The 16486-nt window shown below is 44.0% G+C and overlaps 1 protein-coding gene across 1 annotated transcript; it reads left to right on the top strand.

The window, feature by feature from the left end:
• Positions 1-3668: 3668 nt before the first annotated feature.
• Positions 3669-13141, top strand: LOC125554829 (poly [ADP-ribose] polymerase tankyrase-2-like). The gene is made up of 11 exons (XM_048718230.1): positions 3669-3813; positions 4011-4114; positions 4156-4172; positions 4356-4486; positions 5022-5161; positions 6052-6177; positions 6886-7038; positions 8782-8883; positions 12350-12520; positions 12611-12690; positions 12888-13141. Exons 1-7 carry the CDS (start codon positions 3669-3671, stop codon positions 7018-7020), a joined length of 798 nt encoding a protein of 265 aa, XP_048574187.1. The 3' UTR covers positions 7021-7038; positions 8782-8883; positions 12350-12520; positions 12611-12690; positions 12888-13141.
• The last annotated feature ends 3345 nt before the right edge of the window (positions 13142-16486 follow it).

The raw sequence follows: 16486 nt of genomic DNA on the forward strand, positions 1-16486 counted from the left end.
TCGGAACGGAATGCGTGGTCGTGTTCATCGGGAGGGCTTGGACGGAACAGGCGATGGAAACGAGGCCTGGCGTACCGCAGAACAGAGGAAACAGTCCTCCTACGTTCGGAACGGCGTCCTGTTGATCGGGAGGGGTCTGGCGTACCGCAAAATGGAGGAAACGGACCTCCTACGGTCGAAACGGGGGTCCTGTTGATCGGGAGGGGTGTGGCGTACAGCAAAATGGATGAAACGGACCTCCTACGGTCGAAACGGGGGTCCTGTTCATCAGGAGGGGTGTGGCGTACCGCAAAACGGACGAAACGGACTTGTGTTGGAGTGCTACGGTCGAAACGGGGGTCCTGTTCATCGGAGGGGTGTGGCGTACCGCAAAACGGGACTCCACGGGATACTGTTCATCTCCACCGTCGACCTCCTCCAGCCTCCACGGGCTACCGTCGACCTTCTCCAGCCTCCACGGGCTCCTGTTTATCCAGCCTCCACCGCGCGCTACTCCACCGGCTACTGTTCAACCACCCCTCCACGGGCACCCCTCCACCGTATACTGTTCATCCAGCCCTCCACACCACGGGGTCCTATTCAACCACCCCTCCACGGGCACCCCTCCACCGTCTACTGTTCATCCAGCCCTCCACCACACCACGGGGTCCTATTCATCCAGAGGCAACGCCACCGCTCACTGTTCATCCAAACCCCCCCGCAACACTCACTGTTCATTCCAGAGGCAACATCGATCGGCTTCAGTTAGCAGCAATAGTGAAGGAATCGCTCGATGGGGTTCAGTTAACAACCATCAATCGATCGCTCGGGTTCAGTAACGCGTAGTCTGCAGTGCAATCGCTCGGATTCAGTTAGAACCCAACGCCTCGCTCGGGTTCAGTTAGAGCCAACGCCTTGCACACACGCGCGTACGTGTACGAGAGAAACGCGCATCGCTCGGCCCCGACCTCCCACCGTAACCGGGAACTCCCCGAAATTTTCCTCGCCCTCGCTTCTACCACGTTTTTTTCCGTCATGGACGACCCAAAGAATGTCATGCAGCTGCGTCTCCGGCCCGCCCAGGATGAAAAGCCCATTTTCTGTCATGATTTTTTGTCATAGAAGTAGGCCCCACCACATCTATGATGATACCGGGTTTTGTCACAATTATCGTCATAGAAGTGTCATATGTATGACAGAATTTTTTTTCGTTCGGCCCAAAATGTCACGGATGTGTCTTTTTTTGTAGTGGTAACTGCAGGTGTGATCTCCCGAACACCGTCCGATGGCAGAGCTAAGTCATGCCCGTCGTGACTGTGCGGCGCGCCTGACACGAGCTCGAATCCGTCGAAGATCAAGTCTCCGCGGATATCGGTAGTGTAGTTCAATCTTCCAAATCTGACCTGATGGCTAGGGGCACAACTATTGATCTGCTCTAGATGGCCAAGCGAGTTGGCCCGTAGTACGAAGCCGCAGAATACGAAGATCTGTCCGGGGAGAAAAACTTCACCCTGGATCGCATCGTTGCCGATGATCGAAGGAGCCATCAAGCCTTTACATGACGGCACAGTGGAACTCTCAACGAAAACACCAATGTCGGTGTCAAAACCGGCGGATCTCGGGTAGGGGGTCCCGAACTGTGCGTCTAAGGCTGATGGTAACAGGAGGCGGGGACACAATGTTTACCCAGGTTCGGGCCCTCTCGATGGAGGTAATACCCTACTTCCTGCTTGATTGATCTTGATGATATGAGTATTACAAGAGTTGGTCTACCACGAGATCGTAGAGGCTAAACCCTAGAACCTAGCCTATGATTATGATTGTTGTTTCGTCCTACGGACTAAACCCTCCGATTTATATAGACATCGGAGGGGGCTAGGGTTACACAGAGTCGGTTACAAGGGAGGAGATCTACATATCCGAATTGCCAAGCTTGCCTTCCACGCAAAGGAGAGTCTCACCCGGACACGGGACGAAGTCTTCAATCTTGTATCTTCATAGTCCAACAGTCCGACCAAAGTATATAGTCCGGCTGTCCGAGGACCCCCTAATCCAGGACTCCCTCACTGCCCACTACAAGAAGTAATGTACACACTTAGAGAATGGTAAAAAGTATAGCCAGCTGCTGGCTATAAGCCAGTGCCATGTCATCTACAACCCATCTTATAGCCAACATGTATAATAGTAGATCAAAAGAGTATACTACTTTTTTATTATGTGGCCCACCTTTCATTCTCACAAAGTGCCTAGGAGCACGTGCTAGAGCTGACTCTTCACGAAGAGCCCGCTTACCTTTTCTCTCCTCTTCTCTTTCCTCCAACTAAGCAGAAGTATACTAGTTTATTTATTCCTTATAGCCCGCTGACTCAGCTCTATTGTACTTACTCTTAATTGTATATGATAAAAATAATAACGCCAGACATCAATGCTTGATGTCTTCATTGATGCTCCTAGCCGTTGGCCTCCTAGGTAGCCCAAGCGAAGTTTATTCAAGTGAGGCGTGCTTTGTGAACCGGGTGACCTAATTCCTCCCGCGGGTGCCTCATGCCGGCTGACAAAAACCTCCTTTGTTGCTGACATTATCTTGGGTCATTAAGACATGAGCCTCCATTGACCTTCATTGGCTTTTATGTCTCTGTGGGCTTACCAGGTGGAGGATAACCTCGTTAGTAGGAGTCTTCAGTGAGGAATCAACTTGTGATTACCCTCAAAAAAGATTGTCAAGGTTTGGATACCACCTCCAGGTCTACCACTAGTGGAGTGGTTGAAGAATCATCTTTGTGGTGATATTTCAAGGAGAAGAGGGTGAACCTTCGTGGTGTCGGTGTTTCTTCATGGTAACGCCCACCCCTCCAATGGTGCTTAGTACCTAGGAAGTGAATATCGGATATATCCTCGTCTCTAGTGTCTTCGCTTATCTCTAACCATAAGCACCCATTTACATTCCGCATGCATAAACTTGCTAATAATCAAAGTGAAATTTATATTGTCCCTGTTCACCCCCTCTAGGTCCATCTCAGTCCTTTCAGTCGTCCATCCCGCCCACTACATGGCGAGCGCGCCACCGGCCCTAACCCCACATTCCGCACTTGTCTTGAGCCCCATTACCTGACCGATCCATTCGTCAGATGATCTCCTCTACTATCTTGACACTGGGAGCCGATCCACTGCCTCCCGAGCTCCACCATTCCTCCTGAGCTCTATTCTCCTCGATTCGTCGTAGAACGAGCTTCGTTGTCGCCCCGACACTGCGCACCAATCCACGGCCTCCCATGCTCTCATACCCCCTCCCAAGCTCCCCCCGACATTCCGAGTGGGTCACGCCACCGCTTCTCTCGCTTGTTACTCATGTGCTCCCGAGCTTCGCAACCCCTTCTGAGCTCCCACGCCACCTCCTCTCCTTCTCGGGCAAGGCGATTTGGGGAAGACGAAGAAGGAGAAAAAAAGAAAGAAGAAAACACCAGAGCCAACGGCAGATTGGTCCCATGTGTCAATGAGCACATGTACACAAAATAAAACCAGAGCAGGGACTTTGGTGCAGAACCGTGTTCCAAACAACAATATTTTCATCGGCGTTTCTTCTCCTGCGGTAAACCCCCAAACCCCAACAGGCAACAGTCGAGCTCGAGGCACCGGTGGTTCGGGGCGAAGACCCAAGTACAGTAGAGCATCGCCGGCCGCCGGCGACCATGAACGGCTCGGGATTTGATATGAGGCTCGGCATCGAGAGCGCTCTTCGACGCGCGCTTCCGTACGGCGGTCTTCCCGGCAATGACTCGCCGCAGACGGCCTTCTTCGACGCGGCCACCGAGGGCGACCTCCGCCGCCTCAGAGGTGAGCAATCTCCCGTCGCACCCACATCTCAAGGGTCTCGCCGCGCACGGCCGCGCGGCGCCGGCTCCCCCTGATGCGGCGTCGCATTTGCTAGGGTTTTGGCGGGAATGGGGTCTGCGCATGCGCGTGCTTGTTTCGGTATGTAATGAGCGATATGCCTGTGTCTGACCCGCGGATTTTTGGTGCTGGCGTTGAAGAGTTGGCGAGCGGCAAGGACGCGGAGGAGAAGGCGTGGCTTGCGGATGTGTCCATCCAAGGTGTTGGGCCGTTTCAGGCCGCCGCGCGCCTGGGAAAAGTTGATGTGTGCAGGTGCTTGGTGGAGGAGCTCGGCTTTGACATCAATGCTGGAAGCAAAATTGGTATGTGCACCTTTTCTGCGTTAAGATTGATTCAGTTTCTGTTCTGATTAGCTCAATTTTGCAATGTTACCCATCTTCAAATCTTTCCATTTATGTGTATCACATTAAATTCATCTCGATTTCACATGCCTTTACGGATGTCGATGATTGCACAAGTTTACTTTTCTCTGATTTTGCTGCTAGGTGTAATGCGTTGGCTGCTGCTGCATTGGATGGAAAAATGGATGTTGTTAGGTACCTTCTTGACAACGGGGCAGATCCAAATAAGAAAGACGACGCAGGCTCTGTTCCTCTTCACTGTGCTGCAAAATTTGGTATCATCTCTGTTTATACTTAGCTTTTCATCTGTAGATTTTACATTTATTAATTTGTTGCGATGTAAAGATGAAAGATAAATTTTCCATTGTTACTGGGCAGTCTGGAACTCTTCATTTAGGCCACTTGGTCATTTGTGGCTCTTATTTTTGTTCCGCTTGGATGTTGAATTCTTGCACATCTACCAAAGTGTAGTTTCAATGTTTGTACAAGTTCGTAAGAGAAAACAGATTAATTTGATTGTTTTTTTACTAGTTCTTGCTGGTCTTGGGATGTCAAAATCTGTTAAGTGTTAGCTTACTAAATATCTTTTTGACCCACGGTTGAGATGGCGTTCAGTTCTGGTAATTACCTCTGCTACTTTAAGTATTTTGTATTCCAAATAACCATCACAGTTTATGCATGCTCGGCCTCTTGCTAAGTCATGAAATGGTAGTGATCAAAATCCTTAAGGATATGTTCTGTTGTCCAGAAATGTTTTTCTTTTCTTTTCATGGTTACATTTTATTGTCTCTCTTTGTGCCTTTTATCTAGGGCATCACGAAGCAGCAAGACTATTGCTATCTAGAGGAGCTAGTGTTGATATAGCTTATTTTCATGGGACACCACTACATATTGCTGCTTACTATGGGAAGGCCAGTGTCATGAAAGTCTTATTGGAGCACCATGCAGATGTAATAATTTAATTCCACAACTTTTTTGTTACAATTTACAAATGCTTTTTGTGTGATCTTCAGTTTGGTTATAGCACCATGCAGATGTCATAGCAGATACATACAAATGCCAAATGCCAAATTGTCTTATAGCTTTAGGAACCTCCATCAATATGGAGAATGAGGATAACTCTTGGTGCAATAGAAAGTGAACATAGGGGAGTGGATGTACTACCCAGCTACTTGCATTCAAGTCCTCACGGACGTGAATTTGGACTCATATTCGTTAATTTTTTTTTTGTCATGGGGGCCTCCTCTGCCCCTTTGCTTTTAAAAAATATCTTGGTGTACCATGTGCAGTTTCTTATTTGGCTTGCCACTCAATGTAAGTGTTATCTTGTATGTTACTATGCCATAGATGGTTGAAACTTGAGAAGAAAAAACCGTCTTTGCACCAGGGACTTGTCCATTTATATAAAAAGAAATTACTGCAAATTGTCAGCCTATAATAGTTCTGTAATCCTCCTAAAAAAAGGAGATTCATCAGTGTGGAAACATGTTCCATATCTGTACGTTGTTATTTTCCTCTATATATTTTTTACATCTTTTGTTCCAGAATTTAATACGTGGCGTATTCTGTAGTATGTTACGGTTATTTTTTCTCACTCAAGCTGATCTTTTCTTGTAGCCGAACAAGGTTTCAGAAGTTTTAGGTACACCATTGATTGCAGCTCTAAGTGCTACTTCTGAAGGACTACCAGAGTCTATTTCGTTGAAGTGTGTGAAACTGCTTGTCGAGGTCTTTCTATAGAGAAAATAATATAGGTGTCTTATGCGAATATCTATTTGCATGAAAAGTTAAAAAACTGCAGTGACCACAACTTTTAGTTTTATATAATCCATATCTACAGGCAGGTGCAGATGTAAATTCTACTAATCCCGATACTGCCTTGGTAGTGGCAACTACTTACGGGTTAACTGACTGCATGAAGTACTTGCTAAAGGCTGGTGCAGACCCTAATATCCCAAATAGTCATGTGAGTTTTATTTTATTTTCGCTTTGCATTCTTCTACTTGCTCGTATCCCATAGTGCTTACAATTTCCTTAAATGAATTTATCTAGGGAACTGGGCACAGTCCAGCAACTAGCATGAACCCATCTTCCTATTTATGTTCTAAATACAGAACTCTGCCTTTGCAATTTGATCATCATGTGCATGAAATCAAATGTACGATAATCCTCTCAGATTATAATCTAACAACTTGGGGCAACTTTTGCACATTTCCACTAATTAATGTAAGATTGCAAATTTGCACATTTGCCATTTATTTAAAATTGTGCCTTGTGAGCTCTCGACTCTTGAAATTTTAATCTGATTTACTTCAGGAAATTGTTTTATGCTTGGTAGAGCATAAGGGTACTAATATGAGGAACTAGAAGTTCATATGCACTTGCTCCAAATAATTTTCAATGAATGTGTGATTTGGCCGCACGCTGACACTTCTAGAAGCAGTACCTCAATTGACATTTTTAAGTGTGTGGGTCATGTTCCATTATACTTCATTGCATTATATAAATTTTTTGTGTAATGAATACTGGCAAGATTCTTGACTAGGTCCACATTAGTTTTTCTTCTTCTTTTAGTAGCTACATTTTCTCCAAGTAACCCTTCTAGTAGCTATATAATAACCTCCTCTGTTGTTAAATCATGTGGCTCATGTTTCATCCATCTGTTACTTGACAGTGTGGTGCCATGCCAATACAACTCGCAGCAAGCTGTGGAAGAAGAAAGCATGTGGAGTTACTATTTCCTTTAACTTCTCCCATTCGAACTATATCAAACTGGACTGTTGACGGAATTCTTGCTAATGCCAAATGAAAACACTCCAAGCCCAGGGTATGAATTGCATTCTATGTACTTGATAATTCTGTATCACGCTCCAAGCCCAGGGGATGAATTGAATTCTATGTACTTGATAATTCTGTATTACGCTCCAAGCCCAGGGTATGAATTGATTCCTATGTACTACCTCTGTAAACTAATATAAGACCTTTTAGATCCCTTTTTATATTAGTTTACAGAGGGAGTACTTGACAATTCTGTATTTCATTAAGATATTCAAAGCCTAAGGCTTGCATTCCTAACTGTCCCTATGTTTCAGCAACGTGAAGTGATTAGCTCTATTATTTTTTTCAGTGGGGCCAGCTTGAATTTCTTGATAACCGTGTTTTGCTCTAGGGCATATTCTTTAAGATAGTTCGCAAAGTAGCATTCGTATTAGTGCTATGCTCACATTTTTTCACTTTTAAATTATTTTATTATGTAGATCACAAACCAAAGATCAATTCAGAGACACATTTCAGTGAATTTGACATTTGTTGTCAGTATGAAAACTGCTTTAATGAGAAGGAATGTCTGTGACTTTTACTTTATTGTCCCAGTAGAAGAAATAAGTTAATGTTGGGTTTAAGTGTTCTTTCTTTTTGTTTTATGGTCTCCAAGGATTTAAAATGACTGAAAGGATAATTGATCTAAGTATGACAAGGGAAAAAAAATGTATTTTAAACACCCAAAGGGAACCGAGCGAGTAAACCATGTGCAAGTAAACATATAAAGAAGGAACGTCTCATGATGTGAAATGCCAATGAAGTCAAGCAAGGGAAATGGTTGCTTAAAATTCCATCTTGACACTTTGGTTCATATTAGTTCATTATAATCTTGGTATGTACCCAAATATGTTGTTACTTGAGTGACTTTCAATTTTGAGTCTCAACGTCTGGTGGATGCTGATCTTATCAACAGAAGGTCTTTATGTATATTTTTATGCCAGAACTGCATTATATGTTATGATGTGTTGCGTTTTGCCACTGCCTAGTGCTCATCTTGCCTAAGCACACCTAGGTGCAGTAAGTGCACTCCTAGCACAATTGAGCGGTAGGCGTTTTTGTTGTCGCATAGCGCGTAGGCACGTTGCCCCCCCCCCCCCCCCCCCCCCCCCCCCCCCCCCGACTGATTCGAGCTAGAAACCCTGGTGTTTGGTTAATTGTAAATGTTATTGCGTAACTGCTTGTGGACCATGGCATGGTAGTCCTTACTTGTTTGCTCTGAATAAATGTAGCGCTTGCAGTGCCTAGCCTCCTATTAGGCACTTTATGTATACTAGGCTAAAGTGTTGGTTTGCACCATATATTTTTTAATGAAAGGAAACTGTTATTTATTTATCAACTTTGTTGCAACCTAAGATTACAAAAAAAATGTGCAGAGTAAATTTTTCTTTTTCTTTTGGAGATAAGGCCTTTCAACTGAGTTTTTTTATAGAGCCAAACAGCTGGATTACCAGCGTACATAGTTGGTCCAAATATCACCAATATTATGCCCCACAGCATTACATCCAAACAGGGGCAAAGAACAGAAACAAGAAAGCGCATCCTCAAGGAGTGAAGGTGATCTAAAGCACCAACAGGACCTAGTGACTAGAAACTAGACTTATTTGTTTGTTTGACCTTTTTTATTTTTATATGAATGTCTCATCAAATTACTTTAACCTTTCTCGACATGAAAACTTATCTTTCATCTCTGTAGGTTTTGGACATTTTACGTCTATATTCTAATCGGTGTTTAATTTTCTCCATGATTTAGGATGAGGAAGATGATGACAATACCAAAGTCCAGCTGAAATTATGCGGTGAGGAAGCTGTTAAGAGAAAGGACTATCGTGCCGCGTCAATGTTCTACACCGAGGTTAGTACTAATGTGAGGAATCATGTAATGCTACTCTAATGCTTGATCAACACTAGCAATAATGTGAGCAACTGTATTGGTGATGTCAGGCATATTCTACCTTTCTGTGTAGTATGTTTCTTTAGTCTATCATTTATCTTTTGATTTTCTTTCTATTTAGATAGGGAGCAAAACAACAAAAAATGTTTATTTGGATGCAAATTTTGCAAGATTCATATGCATGGAACAATTAAAGGGAAACCTTTTGCTGTTGCGATACAGAATTTGAGCTTCTGTTTGTGTTGTACTATATTTCTGCATTTTAACACTGTAGACAGACTATCCATGGATTAACACAGTTCTTAGGTAATAATGTACTTAACTAGATGATACCCCGCGCGTTGCTGCGGGAATTTGAAGTATCATATAGAAGAGGATTATGAAGTTAAAAATAATAAATAAAGAAAAGAAATATAAATATGTTTATTTGAACCATTGATGGTATGATATAAATATGCATCACCTTTTTGCAGAGAAATATAAATACATTGCTAACATGAAAACTTGAAACTTGAAGTTTGATGGGAATTACACTAAACATACCGAAGCCCGGTCAGAATACCAATATTTCACAAAAAATAAAGAGTAATCTAGGACGAATCCAAAAGCCCGAAGCCTAGCTCGAGGCCCCACAAAAACTACTAACATGAATAATGCTTGTTCAGTTATCCATAATAGGAATTCTCAAAAAGAAAAGTTATCCGTACGTAATAGGATTAGGGATACTAACACGGGGATGTATGAGTGAAAACCTCCATTTGGTGAAAAATCTGAAAAGTTGTACTACGTTGGAGCGTTAGATTATTAGTGGTGGGCTCACATAGAAGGGGACGTTCAAAGAAGCCGTCTAAACAGGACTTCTCCCAGCTGGCAGGTTTCTTCTCCATGTCGAACTCAAGCTCCAATCAGATTTTCCATGGTGGAGAGCAGGAGAGAGAGGTGGAGGAAGCCAGCAAGATCAGCATGCTCAAGTGCGAGGATTAAATGGACAGGAAAGGCAGCAGCGGAATGACCACCGCTGATGCTCTGGCCTGCTTGCTGCGCTACCTAAATGGTACGTCCCTGGCCGTCGCGAGTTGCGCCACCACTGACCACTGACCCAAGGATAGAGCGCGCACAACATCCCTGGAGGTGTAACTCCCTTTCGTCCTCACCTTTTTCTTTCAAGCTGCAGGCGTGGTTCCTAGCAAATACGGAGTACATTCATACATCTGAATTTGTACATGACTGCCAGCAAGATTTCATTCCCTAGAAAATGAAAAAAGAACATGCATATACAATACACATCAGGCACGCACAGCACATATGCATCTCTTTCATAAAAATAAGCACACATGCATGCCTTCAGGGGAACAACGACATAGAGCGTGGAGATCTGGACAACTAAACAGCCCGAGAGACCTCATCTTCCTGCTCTCGGCGTCCATATGGCTCCATCAGCGTTGCCAATGTACATCCGGCCGGCGCCCTCGCCCTTCTCAGCCACTCTGATTCACAATCAAAGCTTCCACCGAAACTAACTAAAAAAGGTTCAGATCAGAGGAGATAAAAGGAAAAAGATCGCCCAACCTCTGGCGGATGAGATGTTTTAGGATGATGCCGACCGTGGCCCGCATGGTTCGCTGAGAGCCTGGGTCGACGTTGAAGCGTATAGCTTGGGCCAACAAAGCCCCCACTGGCAGCAGTCAAGAGACTCCACACCGGCGTTTAGTACGCAGGTCTCTGGTGGCGTCAGCCTACAAAGGCTTGGCCGGTGATGGCGCAGTATGGAGAGTGGCACAAATAAATAGGTGGGCAGAAGAAGCAGGAAGATCAAGCTGAAGATTTATTGATGGAAGGGAGACAAGCGGACCATCCAACGAAGAAGCAGTAAGACGAAGGGGCGGCAGAGATTCATTGGATGGTTCGTCGCATGCAAAGATTAATTTGTTGATAAGCAGTGATGCATGTAAGAGAGAGAATTAGTAAGGAGGAGCAGAATTATCTCTGTCGCCCCTTCGTTTTATCTCAGCCATGAAACAAAATGATGATGTGGCGTCATGCATGGGTAAAATTGCTGATTTGTCTAGTTGATGAGGTGGATAGCTTGCATGTCAAGAGAAATAGGATAGTGGGGATGAACTATTTAAGTATTATAGATTAGGAGATTTTATAAAGTGCCTCATCTTAGTTTGCCCTTTGCCTGGAATGATATTCTCCAAGTGTTTGGCAATATCCCAAATGACGCATGGTGCTTTGGCCCTGATAAAATGCTCTAGCAAGAATATGAGCTAAATGGGCTCTCAAAACTGATGCCAAAAGGTCAAACCGCCCCTACACTTCTCCACTGTATGGCTTCTCCAGCTCTCCAAATTTCTCCGCACAAGCTGCTCGGGTGTCTCTGTGTCTGGCACGGTCTGCTGTGCCTCTGCTGCTTACAGCTGTACTTGAGTGGCATGGGGGATGCTCAACCTCTTCACAGGTTCCTCCTCTCACTGCCACCACCCCGAGCTCGTCGCTCATCTCCCAGTATGCTGTCCCTCTGTGCTCAAGGGCTCCTCTGACGCATGCCACCAGGGCCCTGCGTTCTGTGCCCAGGTGTGCTTGTTTTGTTCCCTCTCTCCGACAGCATTGTGCTCAAGAGTCTCACTCAAGGTTCAAGTCTGACGTCTTTGTGGCCGAGGCTTACAGATCACCATTGGGAACATCCACTCTGAGATGCACTCGCTGCTGCTTGTGACCTACTCCCTCTGTTCCAAAATAGATGACCCAACTTTGTACTAACTTTAGTACAAAGTTGGGTCATCTATTTTGGAATGGAGGGAGTATGTCAGGGGCGGCACTCGAAGCAACTCAGGTTGAGGTCTGGTGCTGGCTTGCATCAGAGTGGAGGAAGATGATAGGATAAGGAGGAAGAGAAGGTCATCTGGGTCTTCTCCTGTGGCCTGAGGAGTGGAAATAATTAAAGAACATAACGAAACATTTAATCAAATGAGTACTTTCTACTCAAGTACTTGGTCCTTTGTGGGCAAAGGGCAAACTAAGACGTGGGATTTTATCATAGTTGGTTCCACTATACTACTGCAGGGTTTCTCTAGCCAATTTCGACATGTACTGTGATATTTGTGCTGTTTGGAAACCTTCGTCAACCATTAACTGTTGGTAACTATTGAAAATTTAAGTCACCTTCAGCAGCCCTCTAGAAGAAGCCCACAATGGTTTGAGAAACCCTGGTTCTCAGGTTTCAGTTTATAACCATCATCAAGTGTCGCCAGACTTGTATGTATTGCTGGTAGACATAGAACATGCGTTGTCTTGCTAGCCGAGTAAATTAGGCTGTTGTCTCGCATACATTGTCAACCCTTCAGAATAGATATATGCAATTTTACTTGTTTGTTGATTGATAGTAATATGGCTCTCCCTACTTAAATTGTCTGTTATGGTGCAGGCAATTGAGTTGGACCCGACTGATGCAACACTGTATTCGAATAGGAGCCTGTGCCACATGCAAATGACTGAAGTAGATATGGCTTTGCTTGATGCTAATACTTGCATTGAATTGCGCCCTGAATGGTTGAAAGGCTACTACAGGAAGGGAGTTGCTCTCATGTTTCTCAAGGTCAAATAAATAACTTAAGATTATACTCTTTCACTTTGCATTTCTTCATATGGCACCTTCCATATGTAATCTGCCTTCAATTATCGCTAGGAGTATAAAGAAGCATGTGATGTTTTCATGGCTGGACTGAAGCTGGACCCTGGAAATGCCGAGATGGAGAAATCATTACGGTAACGTATCTTATTTTCATATAATATCTTTGATGAGTTCTTAAATGGAAAATGTTTGTGCCCATGACTTGTAACTTGTAAATTTATTTATTTTACCTAAATCTATGTGGCGAAGATGGAGACAATCTTGTTTCATGCTTATTCACTCACATTTACAAACAAGTTTAAACCAGGCACTAAAATTTTCACATTTGCAGGGAGGCTGTCGAGGCCATGAAAAAGGACCACTTCGCTAGAAAAAGCTTCAAACCATCTGATTAGAGAAACATGTCGGCTCTGGAGGTCGTGCAACCCGTTTTAGATGCCATAGTAGAGGCATATTGCAAGTGTTAGAGGTAGAATTCTCAGTGCGTAGCCTTGTTATGACTCTGGTTTGTCAATGGGCACTGTTTAGCATGATATATTGATATTAGTCTGGTTGTCAGGTTTGTGATGGCATTGGTTAGCCTTATGGATGTGGTTCGTCAAATGGCCAGCACTTAAAGCATCTCCAATAGATGATGTAGATGCGAAAATAACTAACTCTTCATCTCTAAGGCCCCCAAACCCCTCTCCAACAGATAATGTAGATACAAATTTTTTTTTTAAGTCTTCACCTCTAGGAGATGTAAAATACAACACGTGGAGATGCAACCACCTACTGGAGATGTCAAATCGGCGGCCGTGCGTCAACAACCTAATTGCTTTCATTTTGCTTCCCTCTTGCTCTTTCTGCCTGTTGCACAGCCGTCGCCATCCTCATTCGCCCGTTGCATTGCCGTCGCTTGCCCGCACCAGATCCGGCCGTGTGCCACCCCTCCTTCGCTCCCCTCTCCGCCTCGAATCACCGTTGCTCCGCCGCCCCGATTTGCACCGCCGCCACCTAGATTTGCCACCCTGCCGTCCCTTTGATGCCCTTCCTCTCTTAGCCTCAAATCGCCGCTCCTCGGCTGCCGTCCCCATTCACAGCCTTCGTTGCTTCGACGCCGCCGCCCCAAATCGCTCTGTGCCATCGCCTCGATTCGGTCGCCGCCCGGCCACCACCACCTTGCCATCGCTGATGCCGCCGAAGAAGCTCCCGAAGAGTAAGGCGGGTTTTTTTGGCGTGCGGGCGAAGTCGTCCGGTCACTTCGGCGTCGAGTTCTCCGCCGCTGGCCGCCGCTTCTGTCTCGACACCTATACCACCGCCGACAAGGTCGCGCGTGCCTACAACGTGACAGTGTGGCGTGCTGAGAGGCCGAAGACGGACCTCAACTTCCCGGAGTTTGAGACCCGGGCAGATGCGGAGTTCCTCGTGTCGTAGGGTATTCAGACGGAGGAGAGGCCGAAGAAGAAGACAAAGAAGAGGCCGGCCATTATAGCTGGTCCCGACGATAGTGACGAGGTGGCGATGGCGAGGTTCGCGCGGGAGCATCCAGAGTATGTTCGGGCCGAGCAAGAGTACTTCTGGAAGCGCGATGGTGAGTAGAAGTAGGAGGTTAATCATAAGTAGGAGGTTTGTTCAAGTAAGAATAACACCTAAGCACCGGTCCACCCACATATCAAATTATCAAAGTAGCGAACACGAATCGAACCAACATGATGAAAGTGACTAGATGAAATTCTCGTGTACCCTCAAGAACGCTTTGCTTATTATAAGAAACCGTTTTGGCCTGTCCTTTGCCTCAAAAGGATTGGGCTACCTTGCTGCACTGTTGTTACTATTATCGTTACTTGCTCGTTACAAATTACCTTACTATCAAACTACTTTGTTACTTATAATTTCAGCGCTTGCAGACATTACCTTGCTGAAAACCACTTGTCATTTTCTTCTGCTCCTTGTTGGGTTTGACACTCTTACTTATCAAAAAGGCTACAATTGATCCCATATACTTGTGGGTCATCAATGCTCTTTTCTGGCGTCATTGCCGGGGAGTGAAGCGCTCTTGGTAAGTGGAAATTGGTAAGGAAAAATTATTACTACGTGCTGAAATCTATTGTCTCCTGTAACTATGGAGAACAATCCTTTGAGGGTTTTGTTCAGGGTATCTTCACCTCGACCGGAACCACAATTAGTTACCCCTCAACCTACTGCACCTACTGAAAATATTAAATATGAAATTCCTTCGGGTATGATAGAACAACTGCTAGCTAATCCTTATGTAGGAGATGGAACCGAGCATCCTGATATGCACTTGATATATGTGGAAGGAATTTATGGATTATTTAAACTTGCTGGTTTAACCGGAGATGAAACTAAGAAGAAGGTTTTCCCTTTATCTTTGAAAGGAAAATCATTGGCATGGTATAGGCTATGCGATGATATTGGATCTTGGAATTGGAATCGATTGAAATTGAAGTTTCACCAAAAAAATTATCCTATGCATCTAGTTCATCGTGATCGGAATTATATATATAATTTTTGGCATCTTGAAGGAGAAAGTATCGCTCTAGTTTGGGGGAGGCTTAAGTCAATGTTATATTCATGCCCCAATCATGAGCTCTCAAGAGAAATTATTATTTAGAATTTTTATGCTTGGCTTTCTCATGATGATTGATCCATACTCGGTACTTCTTGTACTGGTTCCTTTATGGAGAAGACTATTGAATTCCGGTGGGATCTTTTGGAAAGAATTAAACGCAACTCTGAAGATTGGGAACTCGACGAAGGTAAAGAGTCAGGTATTAACCTTAAATTTGATTGTGTTAAATCTTTTATGAATACCGATGCTTTTCAAAAGTTTATCACTCAATATGGACTTAACTCTGAGATAGTAGCCTACTTTTGTGAATCTTTTGCTACTCATGTTGATCTCCCTAAGGAGAAGTGGTTCAAATATCACCCACCTATTAAATAAGAAATTAAATAACCGGTAATAGCTAATTAAAGATGAAACTATTATTTATAATGTTGATACAGTTGTTCCTACCGCTTATATTAAAAAATCACCTTTCCCTGTTACGATGAAGGAACATGCTAAAGTTTCAACCATGGTCAACAAAAGTTATATTAGAACACCCAAACCAACTGAACAAATCAAGGTAGAACCTAGTGTTGCTATGGTTAAGGATCTCCTGGTTGAAAATATAGATGGGCATGTTATTTACTTCTGTGATGAAGTTGCTAGAATTGCCAAACCCGATAAGAAGGATAAACATAGACCGATTGTTGGCATGCCCGTTGTCTCAGTTAAGATAGGAGATCACTATTATCATGGTTTATGCGACATAGGTGCTAGCGTGAGTGCTATTCCTTTTACTTTATATCAAGAAATTATGAATGACATAGCACCCGCTGAGATAGAAGACATAGATGTTAGTATTAAACTTGCTAATAGAGACACCATCACACCACTTGGGATTGTTAGAGATGTTGAAGTCTTGTGTGGGAAAATAAAATACCCTACTGATTTTCTTGTTCTTGATTCCCCACAAGATGACTTTTGTCCCATTATTTTTGGCAGACCTTTTTTGAACACCGTTAATGCTAAAATAGTTTGTGAGAAACAAACTGTTGGTGTTAGTTTTGGTGATGAGTCTCATGAGTTTAATTTTTCCAAGTTTAATAGAAAGCATCATAAAAAAGAATTGCCTAGTAAGGATGAAATTATTGGTCTTGCTTCTATTGTTGTGCCTCCTACTGATCCTTTAGAACAATATTTGCTAGACCATGAAAATGATACGCATATGCATGACTAAAATGAAATAGATAAGATTTTCTTTGAACAACATCCTCTGCTTAAACACAATTTGCCTGTTAAAACTCTAGGAGGTCCTCCTCCGCCTAGGTGATCCTATGTTTGAATTAAAACAATTGCCAGACACTTTGAAATATGCT

The sequence above is a fragment of the Triticum urartu genome, chromosome 4 (genome assembly GCF_003073215.2).
Source record: "Triticum urartu cultivar G1812 chromosome 4, Tu2.1, whole genome shotgun sequence".
NCBI classification, from domain to species: Eukaryota; Viridiplantae; Streptophyta; class Magnoliopsida; order Poales; family Poaceae; genus Triticum; species Triticum urartu.